Source organism: Acipenser ruthenus, chromosome 2, assembly GCF_902713425.1.
Source record: "Acipenser ruthenus chromosome 2, fAciRut3.2 maternal haplotype, whole genome shotgun sequence".
NCBI lineage: Eukaryota > Metazoa > Chordata > Actinopteri > Acipenseriformes > Acipenseridae > Acipenser > Acipenser ruthenus.
The window spans coordinates 26,867,817-26,891,739 of NC_081190.1; the positions used below are offsets into that span (position 1 = coordinate 26,867,817).

Sequence of the window (23,923 nt, forward strand, 5' to 3'; positions counted from 1 at the left end):
CAGGCGTAGGACGTTCGGGCTCCTCCCACTCAGGCGTAGGACGTTCGGGCTCCTCCCACTTAGGCGTAGGACGTTCAGGCTCCTCCCACTCAGGCGTAGGACATTCGGGCTCCTTCCGCTTGGGCTCCTCCCATTTGGGCTGTGGATGCTCAGGCTCCTCCCATTTGGGCTGTGGAGGCAAAACCAGCAGGCATTCACCCTCTGCTGGTGGAGATGGGGACAGCAGGTACTCACCCTCTGCTGGTGGAGATGGGGACAGCAGGTACTCACCCTCTGCTGGTGGAGATGGGGACAGCAGGTACTCCTCTGCTGGTGGTCCTGCTACCTGGGCTGCTGTTCCATTTATGGTTGCCTCCAGGTAGTTGAGAACAAACTCCACACCCTCCTCCAAGGTGTTTGGGGTGTGTTCCTGCTGATATGCCTCCCATCTCTCACTGTCCATCATCCACAGGACCCGGACGACTATGGGCAGAGACTGGGCCTCCAGCCCAGCATTCTCCAGGAACCAGCCCCGCAGTTTGATGGCGTCTTCTGTCATTGATTTTTTTTTTGTTTTGTTTTTTTCCCCCAAAACAATATTTGTAATCTTTTTTTTTTTTTTTTTTTTTTAATCCAGAGCCCCTCCTGGTCTGACGCTTGGAGGCGCGGCTATCCCACGAAGACACCACGTGTCACAAAGACGGCCAGAGTGGGTGGCGTCAGACCGGAAGCAGGAAGGAATTCAAACACAGACAGACGGTGATGGTGATGAGCTGAGTGCAATGGCTGCACTCAGCGTTTATTAACAAATAAAAAGTTTTTAAACGGTACACAAAACAGGACACGGCACTTGCGCCAAAATAAAGAGACAGACAAAACGGACTAACACTAAACAAACGGTGCACGGAGACAAACAAACACGGTGAGAACAAACAACTATTATATTTACTTCTAATGATTTTAACTCTCCTCTCTCTCACCCGTTCTCCTCTTCCGAACACCCAACCCCGACTGCAAGAAATGTGCGTCTATATATACTATTGTGCTGGGATTCAATTACTAATTAATTATTCACTTGAATCCCAGCACGTGAATTAATTACGTGCAACCCCGTGCTCACATATTACATTTAACCAGCACGTGAAGTGATTTGTGCTCTCCTCGTGCCTAAATACAAATCTACACTTTTTAAATACACGTGAAACACAGACCCGTTTATATCCCGTGTACCAATGACTATACACCAACATTAACACACGCACGCATACATACATACACAGAACACACAAATGCACACAGGGGCGGGGCACTTTGCCACATGCACCCTATTTATTCTACGTTTTAATTTACTTCATAATTACCTGGTTTGTATTCATACTGTGAAAAAGCACACTCACATGCAATATGACTGTACATAAACATAACCTTTGAATACAAAAAAAAGGGCTGAAATCAGCGTTCTTGAAAGCCATGCTGCTGGACACAGAGTGTGTCCACTGACTGTTTCAAAATGGCAGAGGGGCAGAACTTTGAGAGGCTTTTCCTCTGAAAGTTCTGTTATTATAGTGTTTGGCAGCCGATTATTAACAAGGAACTGTGATATTGTTCATTAGTTTTATTGCTATAACTCGGCTGTTGTTTTTGAATGTTACAGTTACCTATGCACTTTTAACAAGGGGTTCCATCCAAACTGGACTAGAGGCCCCCTAACACACCACACCAGTGGAATGTTTCTACAGTCATAGGATCACCTTTTAACTGATTTTGCACTTAGACTTTATCTAGAGCACTGCTCGTCTAAATGTGATGAAACCTGGTTGGTACATTCTTGAAGTTATTGTATTGTATATTGTTATCATTGTAGGAATCTGGAGATATAAAGTGATGCATTACATATGACAGATTATATTTGGATTTATATCAAAAGAACAATGTATTTGATTGTGATAAATCTTGATTATGACAGTCTCTACTGTTGCATCTATTGAGTTTCAAAACCCCTAGTTATGTATATGCATAAAATATCAATAGGTATGGGGGGGAAGATTTTAGTGCAGTCTGTTTGGTATTAATCTTGTAAACTCTCCAAACAGTGGTTTGTTAAAAGAAGATAATCAGCATTTTGTGTAGAGGATTTGCTTTATTAAGTCTCTTCATGAGAAAGCTGTGTAGTGTCCAATACATTTTTAACATATAATCAGTGTGAAATTAGCATTCAATGTGAAAATGACATTTCACACAGAGACTGATAATAGTATGACAAATTGATTACAAAATAACCTGGGTATTTACAACAGTATAAGCAATTATATAAGTGCATGAAGGCACAGCACACAATTACATAAAACATTAGGTTGTAGGTAAAGATCAGTGTCAAAGTCCCATTTCATCTAAGAAGATAGAGTATGAGGTTTATAAATTGTGTCTTGGGATTTGAAGTGTGGCAACAACAGTCATGCCCTTATATCCCTTTACCATGATGCTTAATCCGTAAGTTAGCATCCTATTGCAGGTGTTTTCTAACATCCTTTTTTATTATTTCTGCTTAGATCGTTATTTACCAAGCTCACTAATTACAAAACCACACCACAGAAATTAAGCTTTTAGGACGTTTTTTTGTTTTTGTTTTTGTTTTCCAGAAGCAGCACCTAAAGTTGATGAAAGGAAATACGTTAATGAGTAAATAATGACCGAAGCAGAAACATGAATAGAGAATCATACAAAATGCAAATAACAGGATAAAAAAACATAAGAAATGAATTATTCTGAAAATGTATTTCTTTAAGGGACTGTGTAAAGTCACTTAAAGAAAATAATCAATTGCATATTATTTATGTAAAGGGACTGCAACGTGCATAAAAACTATTAAATAGGCTAATATATTTCAGTGTGTCAGCTGAAATAAGGAAACGTTTCATGGGGGAACCAGGAGAATGTCCAGTCATTTGGACCTTGTTGTAGGAATTAAAGATCAGATAAATAAAGAAGCAAACGACTGCTGAAAGATTGAAGGAGATTTCAAATATGAAACTGGATTTGCAATATCCTGGCCTACAATACAATATCCCCCTGCTAGTAGTACATGTTTATTTAAGGCACATTTAAGGCCTCTACACATCGGACACGATGCGACAAGCGAAACTGGGCAGCGATGCGACAAAATGAATAGAACCTATACTTTTGATAAGTATCTTTCACAGCACAGGTGACGCAGGAGCGACACCAGGGTGATGCAAAATAAATAGGATTATGGTCCAGCAAGGTGAAGCACTATCCAGAATGACGGAAGAAAAAATAATAATAATAATACTTACCGTTGAAAAAATAAATAGAGCTTTATGACAAAGGTCATCACAATTATAAAGATACAGATTTGAAAGAAAATATATGAGAGTCCATTTCAAAGGAACTGGGTAACCCTGCTATATATGATTTATTGGGATATATGTTGAAATACCACAGAGAAGACACTCATAATTTCCACATCATGTTGTTGAATAATGTTGTCAATAGCAATTTTTAATAGTTTTATAGATCTGGTAGTTTTCAAACCTGTCGCATCTGATGTGTTTGGTCATGTCGCTGCGAAAATATCTTGTCGCCCAACGAAAAATCACATCGTGTCTGGTGTGTGGCAGCCATCAGTATTCACATTTTCTGTATAATTGCAGTCTATCAATAATGTAGAACGTTTCAAGAAAATGGCCACATGACAAAAAGAAAGACATGTTCAAAGACAGGGAAGGAAAGATCATGACATCACAAAATCAGCTTTAATCTCAGAAGTACAAACAGAATAAAATCATCTTCAGCAATATGATTGGGAGAGCTACATAAACCCTTGGTAATAATACATTAGTTTTTAATCTACTCTTTGGTCTAAAAAGCACTAAATGGCAGTACTGTGAACCTAAACACACAAGCACAGTTGTGGGGTTTTACCAGATGTGGCAGTTTTTTGCAGGTTCAAGAAGAGTGATTTGTTCATTTTCCAACCAAGGGTGTGTAAACACTGGAAAATAATATAATCAGGAAACATCATGCCTATACATTCAGTATTTTGCATAAGGCCAATTTACAAGGTGGTTATAAAGTCCATCTTGTGGAAATATCATGAACTACTTGCAGAACTAATGCATCATCTGTCATGGTATCATGGTAGTAGAGTGGGTTGAGTATAAAATGCAATAACATTATTTACAACCACTTTTAAATAGAAATACTGTATTCCCCTTCCAGGCTACTCCCTCATCTTGAGATACTTTTGCACGGAGCCAAAATACAGTATACATGTATTTGTTTTGCAATAATAATTTGTTACAATGGCAGAACTTCTCATTGCTTAAAGCTTTAATCTGATTGAGAATGCAGAAAACTTTTGACAAAGCATACAAACTGGCATATTGATTGACAATGTAAAAGAACACCTGGCTAATAAAAAACAGTCAAGCCTGATTTAAATACAAATTTATGGTGCCACAATTTAAGGTTGTGGCGAGCTGTGGCATCATTTTTTATTTACTCTAGGCCTAAGGGGCCATCCAAAATGATCAACATTTTTCGAAAACATACAAAGCACTGTACACTTTCTGAGAAAAAAACTATTGATTTTTATAGTGTGCAACTGTATTAGAACACCCTATTGCTTCTGTTGTTTTGATTTGTTGTGTAGGAGGTTGTGTGGTCCAGTGGTTAAAGAAAAGGGGCTTGTAACCAGGAGGTCCCCGGTTCAAATCCCACCTCAACCACTGACTCATTGTGTGACCCTGAGCAAGTCACTTAACCTCCTTGTGCTCTGTCTTTTGGGTGAGATGTAGTTGTAAGTGACTCTGCAGCTGATGCATAGTTAACACACCCTAGTCTCTGTATGTTGCCTTGGATAAAGGCGTCTGCAAAATAAACAAATAATAATATTAAATCAAACAACTGTAACTGAAAATCTCGGAACCTTGTCAAAATAGGCAAATTAGTGATTGTCTAATTTAAGCTCTGACTTTAATAGGCCACACGTGCAATTAATGTAAAATAGTAAGAGAAAAGTAACACATGGCCACAAATGATAAAACATATTAGACTTTTTAGAAGTTGTTTAAGATGCCTAATTAAAGCACAAAGTGGTCTACATTCTACAACAAGGACTATCTGTATAGGCGGGACAGACTGCACTTAAATAAAAAGGGAACCAATCTACTCTGACAAATGATTCTCGAGGAGGTTCAGAAGCATTTAAACTAGAAAGGAAGGGGGGAGAAATCAACAAAAAACAGAAGGGAGACCACATCAAAACAAGGGCAACAACTCAGGTAAGATAGCCATTAAATATATTTACCTAAATGCTAGAAGTCTCGAAAACAAATGTTAGAACTTGAATCTACTGCACTAACAAGTAACTATGATGTGATAGGTGTTACAGAAACTTAGTTATCCGAGAGCGATGGAGACAAATATAATATTAGTGGGTATACACTGTATAGGAAAGACAGGCAGGACAGAAAAGGCACTATACATCAAAAATAGTCTTGAGGCCCAGGTGTTAAATCTGGAAGAAAAAAACAATGCAGAATCAATATGGGTCAGATTAATGGACAAAAATTTAGAGGGCATAATAACAGTGGCATGCCATAGACCGCCAAATTCAGACACTGAGTAAAATAATCTGTTAAACAATGACATTAGAAATCATGTAGCAAAGGAGAAGCCATACTAATGTGGGATATAAAATGGGAAAACCCGATGGGAAGCATGACAGCCAAAATTGAATTGGTAGAAATGACAAATGACTGCTTCCTAATGCAATTTGTCAATGCACCGACTAGAGGGGAAGCATGCCTTGATTTAGTCTTTTCAAATAACGAAAACAGAATAACTAAAACAGAGGTCAGAGAACCATTGGCAAACTCAGATCACAACGTGGTCTCATTTGAAGTGCTTTTTAAAAACCCCAAAGTAACGACTAAAGCTAAGGTTTACAATTTTAAAAAGGCAAACTATGAAGGAATGAAACAAAGACTAACAGAAGTAGATTGGTGTAAAATAGAGAAAACATCCACAGAAAAAGGATGGCTAGTTTTCAAAAATGTAGTACTAGTGGCACAAAACAATTACATCCCAAAATCTAAAACAAAATGGTTTAATAGATCAATAACAAAATATTCAGAGAAAAAGGGCACTTTACAGAGCATTTAAAAGGGACGAAGAACAAAGTACATAGAAAGAGTACTTGGAACTGCAAACGCAAGTCAAAAAGGAAGTTAGAAAGGCCAAGAGAGGGATAGAAATGAACTTTGCCATTATATAAAACAATTATAAATCCAGAAACAGACTCATTAGCTTTTCAACATGATATTGATTTTGTTTATGATTGGTTTGGAATTAATTATTTGAAATCTAACATTTCCAAAACCAAATGTATGATTATTTTTCATTCCTTTAGAGAGGTCCCTCCAGATGTTGTTTTGCATCTTCACAAGAGTTTGGTAAAACCTATTTTACAGTACAACTGTTTTGTCTGGAACCCATTTCAAAAATACAATACTAAGAAGCCTCTCCGGGTTTAAAACTGCTGTTCAGCATCATCTGTGTCTAAGGTGAACTTGTTTTAGTTGTAATGAAACTGTTATTAAAATACGAATATCTACAGACGTGCTCAAATTTGTTGGTACCCTTACAGCTCATTGAAATAATGCTTCATTCCTCCTGAAAAGTGATGAAATTAAAAGCTATTTTATCATGTATACTTGCATGCCTTTGGTATGTCATAGAATAAAGCAAAGAAGCTGTGAAAAGAGATGAATTATTGCTTATTCTACAAAGATATTCTAAAATGGCCTGGACACATTTGTTGGTACCCCTTAGAAAAGATAATAAATAATTGGAACACAGTGATATTTCAAACTAATTAGTTTCTTTAATTAGTATCACACATGTCTCCAATCTTGTAATCAGTCATTCAGTCTATTTAAATGGAGAAAAGTAGTCACTGTGCTGTTTGGTATCATTGTGTGCACCACACTGAACATGGACCAGAGAAAGCAAAGGAGAGAGTTGTCTGAGGAGATCAGAAAGAAAATAATAGACAAGCATGGTCAAAGTAAAGGCTACAAGACCATCTCCAAGCAGCTTGATGTTCCTGTGACAACAGTTGCAAATATTATTAAGAAGTTTAAGGTCCATGGAACTGTAGCCAACCTCCCTGGGTGTGCCCGGAAGAGGAAAATCGACCCTAGATTGAACAGAAGGTTAGTGCGAATGGTAGAAAAAGAACCAAGGATAACTGCCAAAGAGATACAAGCTGAACTCCAAGGTGAAGGTACGTCAGTTTCTGATCGCATCATCCGTTGCTTTTTGAGCGAAAGTGGGCTCCATGGAAGAAGACCCAGGAGGACTCCACTTTTGAAATAAAAACATAAAAAAGCCAGACTGGAATTTGCTAAAATGCATATTGACAAGCCACAATCCTTCTGGGAGAATGTCCTTTGGACAGATGAGTCAAAACCGGACCTTTTTGGAAAGTCACATCAACTCTATGTTCACAGACGAAAAAATGAAGCTTTCAAAGAAAAGAACACCATACCTACAGTGAAACATGGAGGAAGCTCGGTTATGTTTTGGGGCTGCTTTGCTGCGCCTGGCACAGGATGCCTTGAATCTGTGCAGGGCACAATGAAATCTCAAGACTATCAAGGCATTCTGGAGCGAAATGTACTGCCCAGTGTCAGAAAGCTCTGTCTCAGTTGCAGGTCATGGGTCCTCCAACAGGATAATGACCCAAAACACAAAGCTAAAAGCACCCAAGAATGGATAAGAACAAAACATTGGACTATTCTGAAGTGGCCTTCTATGAGTCCTGATCTGAATCCTATCGAACATCTATGGAAAGAGCTGAAACTTGCAGTCTGGAGAAGGCATCCATCAAACCTGAGACAGCTGGAGCAGTTTGCTCAGGAAGAGTGGGCCAAACTACCTGTTAACAGGTGCAGAAGTCTCATTGAGAGCTACAGAAAACGTCTGATTGCAGTGATTGCCTCTAAAGGTTGTGCAACAAAATATTAGGTTAGCGGTCCCATCATTTTTGTCCATGCCATTTTCATTTGTTTTATTATTTACAATATTATGTTGAATAAAAAATCAAAAGCAACGTCTGATTTCTATTAAATATGGAATAAACAATGGTGGATGCCAATTACTTTTGTCAGTTTCAAGTTATTTCAGAGAAAATTGTGCATTCTTCGTTTTTTGTGGAGGGGTACCAACAAATTTGAGCACGTCTGTATATCTTCTTTTAATATATGTATGTGTATTTGTATGTGTGTTTACTGGTATGTGTATTTTTTATTGATATTACTTTGGATGTATAGTAATTGTTGTATTGTTTATTAATGAGTATGGTCTACTTAGGTCTCTCTTTGTATTAGTGCTACACTATTGGGGTATACCTGTGCTGGCCCTGTGGGCACAAAGTGAATAAACTAAATTAAACTAAACCATAATTTTAAGGATCACAAAACAAGAAATCAAACAAATGGCTCCCAATTTTCAAATATGCATTAGGAATCCATTCATTTAAAGTTTTCTTTAAATGTTATTTAATAATGGCATAGGCAGTTCAAAAGCTCAGCTTTGCTTTGAACAGTGGAACAACTTATAATCAGCCTGTTTAAAAAGATACTTTACACACTTGAAGGCAAAACACAATTAATCATATACCCCTTCATCCCACTAACTGGCTATGTGCACCAACGTAATCAATTAAAAACAAAAGATCAAAGAGAATATGCCCAAATTGAACTCCCACCAGAGTATGATAAAAAAAAAAAAAAAAAAAGATCTCCATATGTAATGATGATGTTTGCTGTTTATCGTGAACATTCTGTGAATATGCAAACATTTTTAAAATACTGGTATGCCTAAAGCATATTTCATCTGAACTTCACACACTTGAATAACATTTCAATCCATGTGAGAAGCTGCCTCAGGTTTGTTTTAGCCTGCTCAAACAGAATTTGCATTAGGTGCATGCAAAGATTATATTTAATTTTTAAATTGTATTAAATTGTGTATAAATTATTATATAAAACAATACACACACTGGTCATTTGTGGAAACTGACGTCAAAAGCAGTTGGCATTAGCAGTGTCATACAGTAAGTTCAAGAGCTAATAAATTTAGCGTGGGTACATTTATTTTTTTCAGAAAGTAGCGTTAACTTTGTTAAATCCAATTCCAGAATAGCTTTAGGGAACATCTGGGCTGAACGCCCTGAAGTATTCAGTATAAAAAAGACCCACTCATAATTTTAAAAGCTGCCTGTGGTAGTGGTGAATTGGTATCTCAAAAAGAGGAACACATGCACTGCTTTCAGTCATGTCACTGACTGACCACCATACAGAAAACACAAAGTTCGAGTTCTTACAGCTCCTTATGAAATAAATAGCATGCCTCAACCTGTTTAATAGACTGAATGCAAACAAACTGTTAGTTTTAGAGAAGAGCCAGTGTGGTTCTTATCAATTTAACAGATTGTAAATGAGGGCTCATTATTATTCAGAAAGTGAATTCCAAAATAACAGTGTCTCTGTGAATCACTAATTGGCTTACTGGAGCTGTCAGGGACCTCATTTGCAGAATCCCTTTAATCTAAACTTAAACTGAAGGTCTAAAAAACCAAATGCCTAATGAGTACCGTGCATCTCTACTGTTGGGCTTCTGCTTTGCTGTTGCTTTCTGTAACAGTGCTCCCTCCTCTTTTCCTACATACATCTGTGAATCTGTAACTAAAAACTATAAAGACTAGATTTACAACTCATTTAATTTAAGACTAACTTATTTATTTCACAAGATATTTTAGTCTAATCATTTTGTTTTCAGCTTTGCTTTTTTTATTAGCTTCACAGAGGCTTTATCATGTGAATTCTGTACTGTAAATAAACCCCAAGCTAACCACGTACTAGTGGTTGATGCAGAACAGTAACTCCCCAGTGCTGTAAACCGCTCTCAAGAAAGACAGCTGTATTTTATACTGGTAGAAAATGCAAATCACACAGTTCTCTCAAATATTATTTAAAATGTAAGACATTGGATGGTTGTGAGTTTATGCTGAGTACCCACTCATGGGCTCTCTGCAGCCAGTGTACTGATGGCAGGGAACTATTGACAGTGTTGGAAAGGAAAAGGAATGAGGCAATTTTGGACTAAGTGCCAACATACTACAGTACTAATTTTCCCCAAGCTTGAATCGTGCTTTAGATAATGTATTGATGATTGATAATTAATGTAAAAAACACTAAAGGCTATTAAAGTGAGAAAGATGAAGTCTTATTAAAATTTGCTGCTACATTTAATTGTAATAGATTAATACATTAAATATATGGAATACAATAGCAGCGCACTCTAGCTAATATTTCCACAGCAGCCAGGAATTCATCTTTATGCCTGTGGCCAGATATAGGATTTGTATGAAGCTTACTAATTGGCTTTTAGTAAATGTGTAAAAGTGAATGTAGATTTTGATAGAAAATGTAGATTTTGGTCCTTGTATACAAGCTAAAAAACGTGGTTCAATTTATTTGTAAACGTATCATCCTATATTGTGGTCTATGATTTTGTGTGACCTACACTTTATGCTAGAAAAATATTTTTACTATTTCTTTAAATCGTTTACTGTGTGAATTTTAAAATAAATTACTAGCTGCATTTTACAAAATCATATGCAGACGTCTTTATTAGCTACCTTTATGTTATTGATACTTTACTGTATATTGGCAACTGGAAAAAATGGTTAATATTTATTTATTTTACTTAAGGATACAATACAAAGACATACCTGTATTGCACTTCAGACACCTGGCAGAAATTGCTGTGAACTAACTGCACTGCAAAGGTACTCTTGTGGTATCAATATTACAGGCTGAATAAGTTATCCTGTAAATGAACATGTCCAGCTGCTGTCCTCAATGAATAAAGCTACTTGTAGCCATTGTTACTTGTAACCAGTGAGGATCCTCATAATTCCAAAGGTAAAAATGTGAAGGACTGCATGTACCGATTAAAATATCTGTTTAAATATATTGGATTATAGCCAAATAACCTTTCCCCCCCAAGAGCCATGCATCTGAAAAAACGTTGTAAAAAATCTTTGTAATTCTGCACGGTAATTGAAGTCATGCCCTCCAACTGCTTGACAGGTATTCATTTTAAACAACACGACATTAACTTTGAACTACTTGCATTTTTTTTTTTAAACTACAGAGTTGAACAGGAATAAAATCAATGCGTCTTTTTCCTGCACTCATTTCTGGTTGTTTTGAATGCCTTAGTAATGATTGCTAGAGGTAACACTGAAATGACCTTAAAACTAGTTTACTCTACGGTGGTGGGGGTAATATGTCAGAGGTAATTTGTTTTGGACCTGCTAGTCCTCAAAGACTAAGAATTTAAAAAATTTACATAGCAAGTGCAGGCTGATGGTTTAACATTTTAGGGGTAGATGTACTAGTGTTGGGCCTGTCGCAAGTGTCGCAAATCAGTTGCAAACGAGTCGGAAGTCTTGGGTGAAATGTATTAAACAAGCGCAATGCTGTTAGTGACTTTTTAGGGAATGCTTTGCGGCAGCAGTTTCTGTTTGCAGTTCAAACATAGATTAATATGTAATTAAGCCACCAATACACACCTCTCTGCAATAAAAAGTGGCTGTCCAGCAAAGCACAGCGCTCTGACAAACTCGTTAACACAGTCATTCTGCGCTCTTTTATTAAAGCTTGTGTAAAAGCCGCGTAAATGAATTGCGTGTCTCTCAGTTCACCTTCTTGTTTTAGTTCAATGTGTCACTTATTTTTCAGTATGTTCTTCTATTCTGTCAGCGCAAACATGTACCTCAATGCAGCAGTATTTGCAACGCTATGCATCCTCTGTCTCATATGACCCACTTCTGCTATTTTTGCTTTTTGTATACTTCAAAACATTTATTTTCTTTTGAATATTCATAAACTGATTAATGTTTTCTCCCCATTCCTCGTCCACTAAAATATTTTTGTACAAGTATTTCATTTTAGTTTTTGTAGTAGTTACTACGCCCAGCACTTGCCAAAATAATCAGACTTTGATTGGCCAACAGAATCAGGTGATGGTGTGTTTGTGAACAGAGAACCAATGTGTGAGGTTTGAACGTCACTTGATCCTCTGACGTCTAAACGTGCCTGCTGTATGTTAGGATGCAATGCAAAGCTGCTTATTACAATGTCGGAGTCCAAGTAAAACTGCATTTTAATCCAAATATTGTGTATTTCCTAGAAAACAGTCCTGGGAAAATACTGAATAGTAGACCACAAATTGGGTATAAATCAGTAAAAAAATGACGATTACAGGCTAAGTACCAGCATGCATTGTATGCGTCTTTCAGCCAGGTGAAAAAGGTAAGGTGCATTATCTATTATTTTTTATAGTGTTTTTTTCTCCATATAAGCCATAAAATAAAGGTATTATGTACTTTATGGATATTACAGATTGATTAAAATATATTTAGTATATTTTAAACAATTGCCATTCATGCCCAAAGGAATATCCAGTAAAATAACATTTTAAATTACTAACAGATATATCATACAGTTATTCATATCAGCAGTAGCCTCGCACAATCTTACTCCTAAAAAAAAGAAATGCTTCATTGAAATGAAAACTATATTTTTCCTATTGTTATATACATCTACTTAAGTATGGATGTGACCTTTGTGAATCACAATTTGGCACAAGACAGCCTTCATCATTTCATGTACTCGTGGCCATAACTAGCTACGAGGACTAGTTTTTTTGCATCATCAATGCTGATGCTCATGTAAAACTTCTGTTAAAAAGACTCCTTCATTTTCTGTTTTGGTTTGCCGTGTAACATAGATTTGGAGGTCGAATAGTAAATACCAAGCAGTCATATAAATACTGCCAGCTATAGCTTGAAACCTAAGTTTGACCTTGATAGAATGTCAGCTCTGGTTACGATGCTGCACGCACTGTATTATTTATTTCAAATGGAGGGGATAAAGCACATTATATGTGGGAGCCATGAGTGTATGGGTATGTGAGTTCCAATCAGAACAATTGATGGTCAGGCCTGAAATGAGTAGCCTGGTTTAGTAACAACCTATGAATGTGCACAGCTTGCAATTGCAAGATATTAAAATCCAATTTCAGAACAGTGCATTTTCTAAATATGTAGCACAATTATTCAATATTGTGAAGCTTTTTACATATTATTCTTTCTCATAACTGAACTAAGATACCACTTAATTAATATGATTTATTTTCATCAGAGGCTAGTACATGTGAAACAGGAATAGAGATGTCAATAATCCCACAAAAGTGAGATTATATTAAGGTCAGAAATTAGCAGTGCAGCTTCAATAGCATTGAAGGGTTCTCAATAGGGTAGTCTACTTAACAAGTTTGACAAAATATACATTGTGTGTCAAATATCACCGTGGCAACAAGGCAGTAAGTGCCTAGAGTAACCTTTTTGAGCTTTATATAATAGCAATTATGAAATTAACTGTAAACCAGTTTGCTAAACTTAAACTTCAAAAACAGCCTTGCAAACAGACTGCCCCAAAGGTAATGTAAAATGTGCTGCTGGAGACATCATTACAGATGCCAAATATCAGAATAGTGCAGAAACAGCAATACATTATGATTAAGAACACATATCATGAGATAGAGTAGTGGTTAGGGCTCTGGACTCTTGACCAGAGGGTCGTGGGTTCAATCCCAGGAGTTGGACACTGCTGCTGTACCCTTGAGCAAGGTACTTTTTACTTAGATTGCTCCAGTAAAAACCCAACTATATAAATGGGTAATCGTATGTAAAAATAATGTGATATCTTGTAACAATTGCATCATACTACCCAGACACTACCAAGATCAGGTCGCCCTCCCAAACTAAGCAGAAAACTGGTTCTGAAGCCAACAATGACTTTGAGAGATCTGCAAAGTTCTGTGTCTGAGATGGGAGTCAGTGTTCACACATCAACAATAAGCCGGTCCCTACACAAAGCTGGCCTGTATGGACGGGTGGAAAGAAAGAAGTCATTACTCAAAAAGCCTCATCTTAAAGCAGGTATGGAGTTTGCGAAAAAGCATGTAGATGATACTGCAGACATTTGGAAAAAGGTTTTGTGAACTTTCAGTCTAAATTCCAAGCGTTATGTCTGGCGCAAGCCCAACACTGCACATCACCCAGTCAACACCATCCCAACTGTCAAGCATGGTGGTGGCAGCACAAAACCAAAGCCACACTAGAGTGGTTGAACAAGAAGAGAATTAATGTTCTTTAGTGGCCCAGTCAAAGTCCTGACTTGAATCCAATTGAAAATTTATGGCGAGACTTGAACATTGCAGTCCATCGACGATCCCCAACAAACTTATCAGAACTGGAGCAATTTTCCCGTGAAGAATGGGCAAAAATGTCACCATCCTACTGTGCAAAGCTAGTAGAGACCTATCCAAAAAGACTCATAGCATTAATTGCTGCAAAAGGTACTTCTACCAAGTACTGACTTTTGCAGGGGGGTGAATACGTCTGCAAACCACTGTGTGTGTGTGTGTGTAGAATATATATATAGAATATATATATATATATTCTACTGCACTAGAACAAAAGTTTCAAAAATTGACACCTGTATACTTATACTCTATAGTATGTCATGCTTAACCATGGTTACAAAGAAAATGGCAATGCTGGCTATATTTTTTTACTACTGCAATATTATTACATGACCGACAGGCAGATCCCACGAGACTGCTGCCCTCTACCTGCAGTAATACGGATGTGCCAGACAGTCAGTCCAGATCTCCCCTGTTACAGACTGTTATTCATTTGTAGGTGTAGTGCCACTCAAGGGTTTTTTACAGTAGTTTTCATATTTATAATGCATGTCATTGACATTCATCCCCTGCCACGACTCTAAATTAAAAAATACTGCTGTCAGTAACATGACCTTAATCAACTAAAAATCCAGAAAAATCCACGTCAGAGCTCTGACGTGGATTTTTCTGGATTTTTAGTTGATTAAGGTCATGTTACTGACAGCAGTATTTTTTAATTTAGAGTCGTGGCAGGGGATGAATGTCAATGACATGCATTATAAATATGAAAACTACTGTAAAAAACCCTTGAGTGGCACTACACCTACAAATGAATAACAGTCTGTAACAGGGGAGATCTGGACTGACTGTCTGGCACATCCGTATTACTGCAGGTAGAGGGCAGCAGTCTCGTGGGATCTGCCTGTCGGTCATGGCGATGACACGGAGAGGTGGGGAAGAGGGTGTGTGTGCTTTCCCTCTCTCTGAGTGGCTGAGGGGCGGGCCTTGGGAGACTGCTCGGCCCATAAGATCTGGTTTGGTTGGGCGCTCGGGTGGCCGTGTTTGGGGAATACCCAGTGACACTGACGAAAGACGTCAGTTTTAAAATAAAACGAGGCAAAACTGGCTGAGAAAAACAGCCGGCCTTAAAATAATTTAACGAGAAAAAAAATAACAGAAATCACCACGTACCCGAGGGGACGTGCTTAGTTGTACGGGGAACTCCGGCCATCCCAGTGTATAGAGGGTAATTGAGCGTAGGACGGAGGCCCGTTCTGACCGGCTTAGCGGCAGTGGGGGCACTGCGTAAGCAGAACTTTTTGTTTGTAGTTTTATTACTGTGTTTTATTTTCCCTTTTTCTTTCGCCTTTGGTTTTCATTATTATTTGCGAGCACTTGTTGTGCCTGTACCTGTATTGGTAAACGCCGTGATTCTGGTTACTGTTGTCAGTATCCAGATCACGGACAACAGCGCCATCTACTGCATCAAATAAATCAGTACGCCTGAGCGGCGTTACAAATAAAGTACTGTCTCCTTGTGTCAGTGAATTGCCCACCACCCTTCCACACGGTCTCTAAAGAGAAATGATGGACTTATAGCCTGCATGTAACACATTTTTTGCACAGCATGCAACACATTTTTTAATCATTGTCTGGAACTCTTATAATAGGGCAGGCAGCATTTTTTGCACAGTCCACACAGCTTTCTGAAATATTACAAATGTAATTCAGATACAAATATAACATGATTTTTTTTTTCTAGATTATAAAGTTTCAAGTGTGTTTCTTATGAAACTCTATTCTGTGATCCATAAGTAAGTATTTAACTGATATACAAATCATATTCACAAGCCGACTTTTTTTGCATGCTAATATGCTCCTCGTTTGCTGTCGTAAAAAAAAAAAGACTATTTTCAATTGATCCCGGCCTGGTTTTAAATTCTAAAATTCTAGGTGATGCAAACAGCATCTCATAACAAATGACCATGCACAGTTTATAGATTACCGAACATGTGGTTCCCAAGACTAGCTTCAATATCTCAGGCAATCAGTTTTTAATAATGTGAAAAAGTAGGTAACCTTGAGCTAGTCAGAGCATGTGACACTTGTAATGAACATGTTTTATAAAATCAGGGAAACTCATTATGAATAATAAAAAAAAAATAGCCAACCAAAGGTGTATAGTGTATCTACCATTATGGCATTATAGGACTAAACAAAGCATTTCACAATCAATCCTTAGTTCATTTTCAGTCATGCTTTAGTTATGACACCACTGAAGATGTTGATTCATAACACATCTATGCCAATATTACTACATTATAGATCTCTATCTAGACACCTATACACAGTACATGAGTCTAAATTAGTGCTACAAATGTGTTTTAAGCCACTTCTGGTTTTGGTCCTGTATCCAGTTTGACCACAAACAAGTAGAATCCAGTGTCCTAAGTCTGAATCTGAACTTGACTGCACAAAAGGGTACTTTCTTTATACCCTCATCACCAAGGGCATTCATACTCTGCCAGCGATAACACAGAGCTCCCCAGATGTATACAGTTATAAATTTGGGCAGAAGTGTGGAGTAGTGCTTTACCTAGATTGCTCCAGTAAAACCCAACTGTATAAATGGGTAACTATGTAAAAAAAATAATAATAATGTGATGTAACAATTGTAAGTTGCGCTGGATAAGGGTGTCTGCTAAGAAATTAATAATAGTTATAATACAATATCTCACATTGGTACTGTATGATTTATTTTAAGCTAAAACACATCGATTATAGGGTTCTATAATTTGGATTTCTCTAGATTCAAGATTTCATATCACAACAAAAGGGTGAAGTCACAAACTAGATACAAAATAAAATTCATAGGGGAGCCAAGGAGCAGAGCCCAGTCTTTTCAGGATTGTCATTAAAAAACACACATATATACATACACACACACACACATATATATATATATATATATATATATATATATATATATATATATATATATATATATATATATATATATATATACAGTGCCTTGCAAAAGTATTCAGACCCCTGACCAATTCTCTCATATTACTGAATTACAAATGGTACATTGAAATTTCGTTCTGTTTAATATTTTATTTTAAAACACTGAAACTCAAAATCAATTATTGTAAGGTGACACTGGTTTTATGTTGGGAAATATTTTTAAGAAAAATAAAAAACTGAAATATCTTGCTTGCATAAGTATTCAACCCCTGTGCTGTGGAAGCTCCCAGTTTACACCGATGAAAGAAATTGCCCTAACGAGGACACAATTACCTTACCATTGACCTCCACCTGTGAACCATTAAAATTGCTGTCACATTTTCTGGAAAAAAACCCCACTGTAGAAGGATCATTGGTCAGTCTGTGAATCTGAAGGAAAATGAAGACCAAAGAGCATTCTACAGAAGTTAGAGATAAAGTAATACAAATGCATAAGGGAAAGGGTACAAAAGGGTATATAAAATAATAGTGTTTGGATATCCCAGTGAGCACAGTTGGATCAATAATCAGGAAGTGGAAGCTGCATCACACCACCCAGGCACTGCCAAGAAAAGGCCGTCCCTCAAAACTCAGCACTCAAACAAGGAGACTTGTGAGAGAAGCCACAGAGAGGCCAACAATCACTTTGAAGGAGCAACAGAGTTCAGTGGCTGTGAGTGGAGTAATGGTGCACCAGTCAACCATATCAAGAGCTCTGCATAACACTGGCCTGTATGGGAGGGTGGCGAGAAAGAAGCCGTTACTCAAAAAGTACCATCTGAAAGCACGTCTGGAGTTTGCCAGAAAGCATGAGAGTGACCCAGCTGCGATGTGGGAAAAGGTTTTGTGGTCAGATAAGACCAAGATAGAGCTTTTTGGCCAAAACTCAAAGCGCTATGTGTGGTGCAAACCTAACACTGCCCATGCCTCAAGACACACCATCCCTACAGTGAAGTATGGTGGTGGCAGCATTGTGCTGTGGGGATGCTTCTCATCAGCAGGGACTGGGCATCTTGTTAAAATTGAAGGAAGAATGGATGGAGCAAAATACAGGGAAATACTGCAAGAGAACCTGCTTCAGTCTGCTAAAAAACTGAAGCTTGGGAGGAAATTCACCTTTCAGCAGGGCAATGATCCCAAGCACAAGGCCAAAGCAACATTGGAGTGGCTCAAGAACAAAAAGGTGAATGTCCTACAGTGGCCCAGTCAAAGTCCTGATCTCAATCCCATTGAGAATCTGTGGCACTATTTGAAAATTGCGGTCCACAAGCGTCGTCCAACCAACCTGAACAACCTGGAGCAAATTTGCCAAGAAGAATGGGCCAAAATCACTCCGACACTGTGTGCAAAGCTGGTACATACTTACCCCAAAAGACTTAAAGCTGTTATTGCAGCGAAAGGCGGCTCTAACAAATATTAATGTGTGGGGGTTGAATACTTATGCAAGCAAGATATTTCAGTTTTTTATTTTTCTTAAAAATATTTCCCAACATAAAACCAATGTCACCTTATAATAATTGATTTTGAGTTTCAGTGTTTTAAAATAAAATATCAAACAGAACGAAATTGCAATGTACCATTTGTAATTCAGTAATATGAGAGAATTGGTCAGGGGTCTGAATACTTTTGCAAGGCACTGTATATATATATATATATATATATATATATATATATATATATATATATATATATATATATAATATAAAGGGCAGCTGGCTCTTTGAGCTAATATATATATATATATATATATATATATATATATATATATATATATATATATAGATAGATAGATAGATAGATATTTAACCTTCTATATGTCTTGAAAGAACAAAAACATTTAATAAGAAATGATATATTTGCTGTGATACCCTCTTGCCATGGCAGATGGGCTCACAGAAAGAAATAGGTTTTAAAATGATTGCATTTTCACTGAAGATATTGCAATAGCCAGAGTTCTGTGCACTCAGCAATCCATTCATTTATCTGCCTAGATTCCTCATAGAGAATCCACACTCTTCTTGCAAAAATGAGCATTCTCATAGCAACCCTGAATAGCATTCTCATAGCAACCCTGAAGGGTTAGAATTACCTGTTTGTAAATCAATTATAAAGCATATTCTTCTATTAATGTTAATATAAGAAAACAATGGTGTTGTCATATTAAAGTTTACTGAAGAAATGCCAATACTCTATAGAGATTATAGCCATTTATCAAAAACAGCTTTAGGCAACCTTAATGGTATGCATCTATCTCTCTCCATCCGGTGCCATTCCTCTTCCATCTCCAATACCACCTGTCTCTTTCTTCCCATATTGCTTATGTGCCATCTGTTACAATGCTAACTGTGATAAGACTTCTCCATAGGTTTTAAGCATGAAAACACTAACAGCACACAGCAGAACTCTTTCAAGCCTAATTAACTCTGAATGCCATCCTTTAGCTGGGAGGCTCATAACCTTTGTTAATGGCCTGCTCCTTACAATGCTTCCCGTCCCACTCATGATACCTATACAAATGCACTGCTTTTGACAGCAGTGTAATCAATTTGCCTCCTACATCTACTGCATTGACATGTACTGATTAATGATGATATAAACAGGTTTGTCAGTGTCATACACCAACCCGTCATAGGTCGAATTAGACCAATCATATCAGTAACATAAAAAACTAGGTCACAAAGACCTAAATCTGCTGTATTCTGTAGTAAGTATTGCAAAATTACAGTAGTCATAATATACATTGCAGAACAGATTGTATTTTGTAAAAAAGATAGTAAATTGCTGTGACCACTTGTGAGAAACATATCCTTCTCCTAGAACCAACGTCAAGCCAGGCCTGGACTATGTAAAAATGGACATTTAGTCCTATGTGTTTAATCTGATCAGATAATCTTCCCTTCCAAAACACGGTTCTTATTATTTGCATTGTCTTAGCACAAGAGCTGCAGCATCCCTTATAGTCATAAACCATTTTGTCGCTAGCATTTTTAACTTTGGGATTAGCTTCCACCCTCTGCTGAAGGTAGCAGGTAGTAAAAGTCCAGAAGACATTTGACAAATAAAATAATTGAAATATTATGCTTCAGTACTTTTTTTTTTTTTTTTTAACAGCCTGCAAGCTCCCGTACAGACAGAAAGCTGGAGAACCGCTTAACCCAATTCTGATGAAAACTTGATGAAGACCTTCTTTAGCAGACGTTACTGAGACTATCAAGGCAACAGTTTGTCTGTCGGAATGTCAAACTCATATTTTAACATGTACATTGCAGTAAAGGCACCCCAATTTTATTGTCAAGTATTGCAGAATTAACGTCACAAATGCCAGGAATGTATTTGAGGTTCACCAGTCTGTACTGTATGTCAGACTTCTATTTTACATGTGTGCAGAGTGGATGTAGGTCATGGTGATCATGTTACTGATTGTATAATTACAGCTATGACAGGTTGATGTATGTCAGTAATTGTTGTCATTGTTTTGCACTGCAGATTTGATTGGTTCTCTAAAGATGTGTTTTTTTAGCATGCATGGTGCACATCTAGAATATATATAGTAATGTTTTTTTTATGTACAATGTAAAGTTCTGTGCACACATCCTACTGTGTATTGTGTGAAGCTTTTGGGGAAATTGAATGTAGCAGAAATGAAGTTGGCATTACACCTAAAGACATCAAAATATAACAAAAACTGATTCCACATTCCTCTACCCTAAATGCACTTCAGGATGGAGCCATGTCTGTGTTTATCCCTGCCACGAAATGAACGCTATCGGAACCATGAAAAAAAGATCACTGTGATTAAGATCGAAGTTAAAATGTAAGTTTAACCTACAAAAGAGATGCCTGATGCCTTTATAACTTATAATATCACAATTTTCTCATGCTCATACCTTGCTGTACTTTATCATGCTGGTCTGCACTTTGCCATGCTTTGAGGAAGCTTTACTACCCTTTGCAATGCTTTTACCACGGCAAACGTTAAGAAGTTAATTATCTCTTTAAATACTAATTCAAAAACAGACATTTTTTTTTTACTTTTCCTGAGAGCCCACAGCTGCAGGGTTTATGGTAAAAAGCTGAAATGCCTACAGTTGTCATTCAACACTGCTAACAAACTGCAATTTAGTACAAATATTTTTTCTCCACATATTACTAAATTAGTAATCTCACGGTATCCTTCTGTACAATGTTGACATCTGAAAGTGAATAATACTTTAATAGCATCAGAGTAATATATGTCAACTTGGGTATTGTGTTGTAATGTAACCAATAAGATGTAAAGAAGTGGGGTGTCCCAGTATTGCATTATTAGTCGACTAAAGCATAAATTACTAAATATGTGATAACTTCAATCATGTAGTATGCCCTATTGAGACGTAGCCTACTCCTTTCATTGGTAATAAACCTTCAGTACGCTACAACAGAAATGTTTTATTTCTTTTTCACACTGCTGAATAATTTAAATATTTTTATAGTGTTATTAACCAGCCATGTGAAAGAACATTGCTAACAGTAAGTCACAATTAATCACTAGCAGCATTTTTCTATTAAAAACAAAACACAAAAGTAGAAATGTGTTTCTTTGTGAACAAAAACAAACCTTCCCCAATAGAGATTAAACCAACGTGGCAGTGAAACAGATAATTTTTATTGGACAACACCTGAAAGGGAACGATGATTGAGAGACTACAGCTGTGTACCAAATATAAATACAATGTTAAACAGAGAAAAACATGTTATGTTAGAGGTCTAGATTTCTGCTTAAGTGGGATACAACGCTGGGAGGTGGTTCTTCCCAATGCTATTTATGTTGTTTAATTGGGATGTCGCTTCGTTTAATTAGGATACAGTATTTTCAAATGATGAATGGAGATCGCTTTTCAGAGCAAGGCAGGTCACGTAGCACAGTGCAATGAGTACGTGATTACACTGTGACTTGTGTAAATTGTGTAAACCACGTTGAACTCTTGAAGGAGCTGGAGTCCCCTGTGGTTTCTCAGGCTGCTGTTGTAAAGAAAGTTGGCGTGTCAACATTGCAGGTGCCTCGCCCTGTGATAGATGTGATTTCATTATTTTTCATTTAATGTAAAAATAAAAAACAGCGATTAATTTTGTTTAGGAATAAAAAAACATTGACTTGAATTTAAATGATGTATTTAACATTTAATCATAATGTGAGGTGATTTCATTCTTTTTCTTTTCATTAAGAAACTAAAAAGTGTGACTAAGGTTGTCTCAACTGCCTCTCGTTTAATTGGCACAGCCGCTTATTCTGGATATTTTTCATTCTCCCAAGGCATCCTGATAAAGCGGCGCTGATTGTATCAAATTTTGCATGCAGTGCTTATGTAGGGTACTGTAAGAAGCAAATATGAAGTCAGTACTTTGATACTTTGAGGTGTAAGTTTTTGACAGTGCAGAGGCAGAAGCTTTGTACATTTACTGCCACAACATCTGCTCCCTCACCCCTAAGGGGAAGACGATGGTCACCCCAGGGCACTGTATTGCTCCACCAACGGAACCTTGCTCTTTTAGATCAGCAGTAATTCTGCAGCCCTAAAAATTCATGTTCAGACCCTGAATTTCCAATTGGCTGAGATAGACCAATATATATTTAGCACAGCAAACAATTCAGTGAGTGTTTAGAGTTCGAAACATAAGACATTTAAAACACTAATGAAAGCAATAGTTGAAACATTTACCTACTTTTTATACCCGGTTCAGAACAGGGTTATTGTGGTGGCACAGTTCTTATGCATGAGCAGATGCCACACTTTAGAGTGTTACATACACTGTTAACCATTTTTAAAATTGTGATGAAACTTGGGTTAGGACATTCTTTAGCACAAGTAATAGACATTATCCGAATCTGGGTAGATATGGCAGAACCTGTCTGTCGAGCTGTATGCTACAATTACATTTTTACATGAACAAACATCTCACCTGAGTCTGGTTCATGCAGGGGAGGAATACTTTATTTAGCTGGGGCATGATTGATCAAACGTCTGGCTTCTGTTCATTTAAATAATACTAATTAAGTTCAGTTCTGCTTTAAGACTGACTGACACTCCCTGAGTTATAAGTGAAGCAAACTTCAGTACTACCTACCCAAGTAAAGAGAAGAATCCTTTTTCTTCACATGATCATCCATGTAGGAGACACCTAATGGTTGAACTGATGATGCTCCAACTCCTATTAAAACCTGAGCTATTACAAGCAGCACGTACATCATGTTTGAAGACTGTGTTTCCATACAACTCTCCATTTCATCTTCTTTCTCCATCGATGGCTTGCCAGTAGAACAAGTGTCCCTTGAGGTTGATATTTTCACTTTCTGGTAGTCGTACTGATGACTCACAAATTCAGGTAATGCACAAAGAAGTGAACCCAATGCCATTATAATTCCACCACAGCCAATAAGCCTGGGTCTGTGCCCTTTCCCTCCGAAATAGCTTACTAAAAGGATCACCAAAAGGTTGCCAATTTCAAATCCACTTGCAATTAAACCGAGTTCTGTTGTCCTCAGACTAAATCTCTTTTCAAGGGTACTTAACATGCTGATCTGTCGAAAGACATAAAAAAAACCCAATAA

At 37.3% G+C, this 23,923-nt stretch overlaps 1 protein-coding gene across 3 annotated transcripts in view; it reads right to left on the bottom strand.

The window, feature by feature from the left end:
* The window catches only part of LOC117963859 (solute carrier organic anion transporter family member 3A1-like), a 49,031-nt gene that overhangs the window by 22,935 nt on the left and 2,173 nt on the right, over positions 1-23,923 (bottom strand). For all 3 annotated transcript variants that reach the window (XM_058992837.1, XM_058992826.1, XM_058992831.1), the window contains exon 3: positions 23,440-23,893. In XM_058992837.1, coding sequence (XP_058848820.1) covers positions 23,440-23,893 — 454 coding nt within the window. The remainder of the gene's footprint in view (positions 1-23,439; positions 23,894-23,923) is intronic.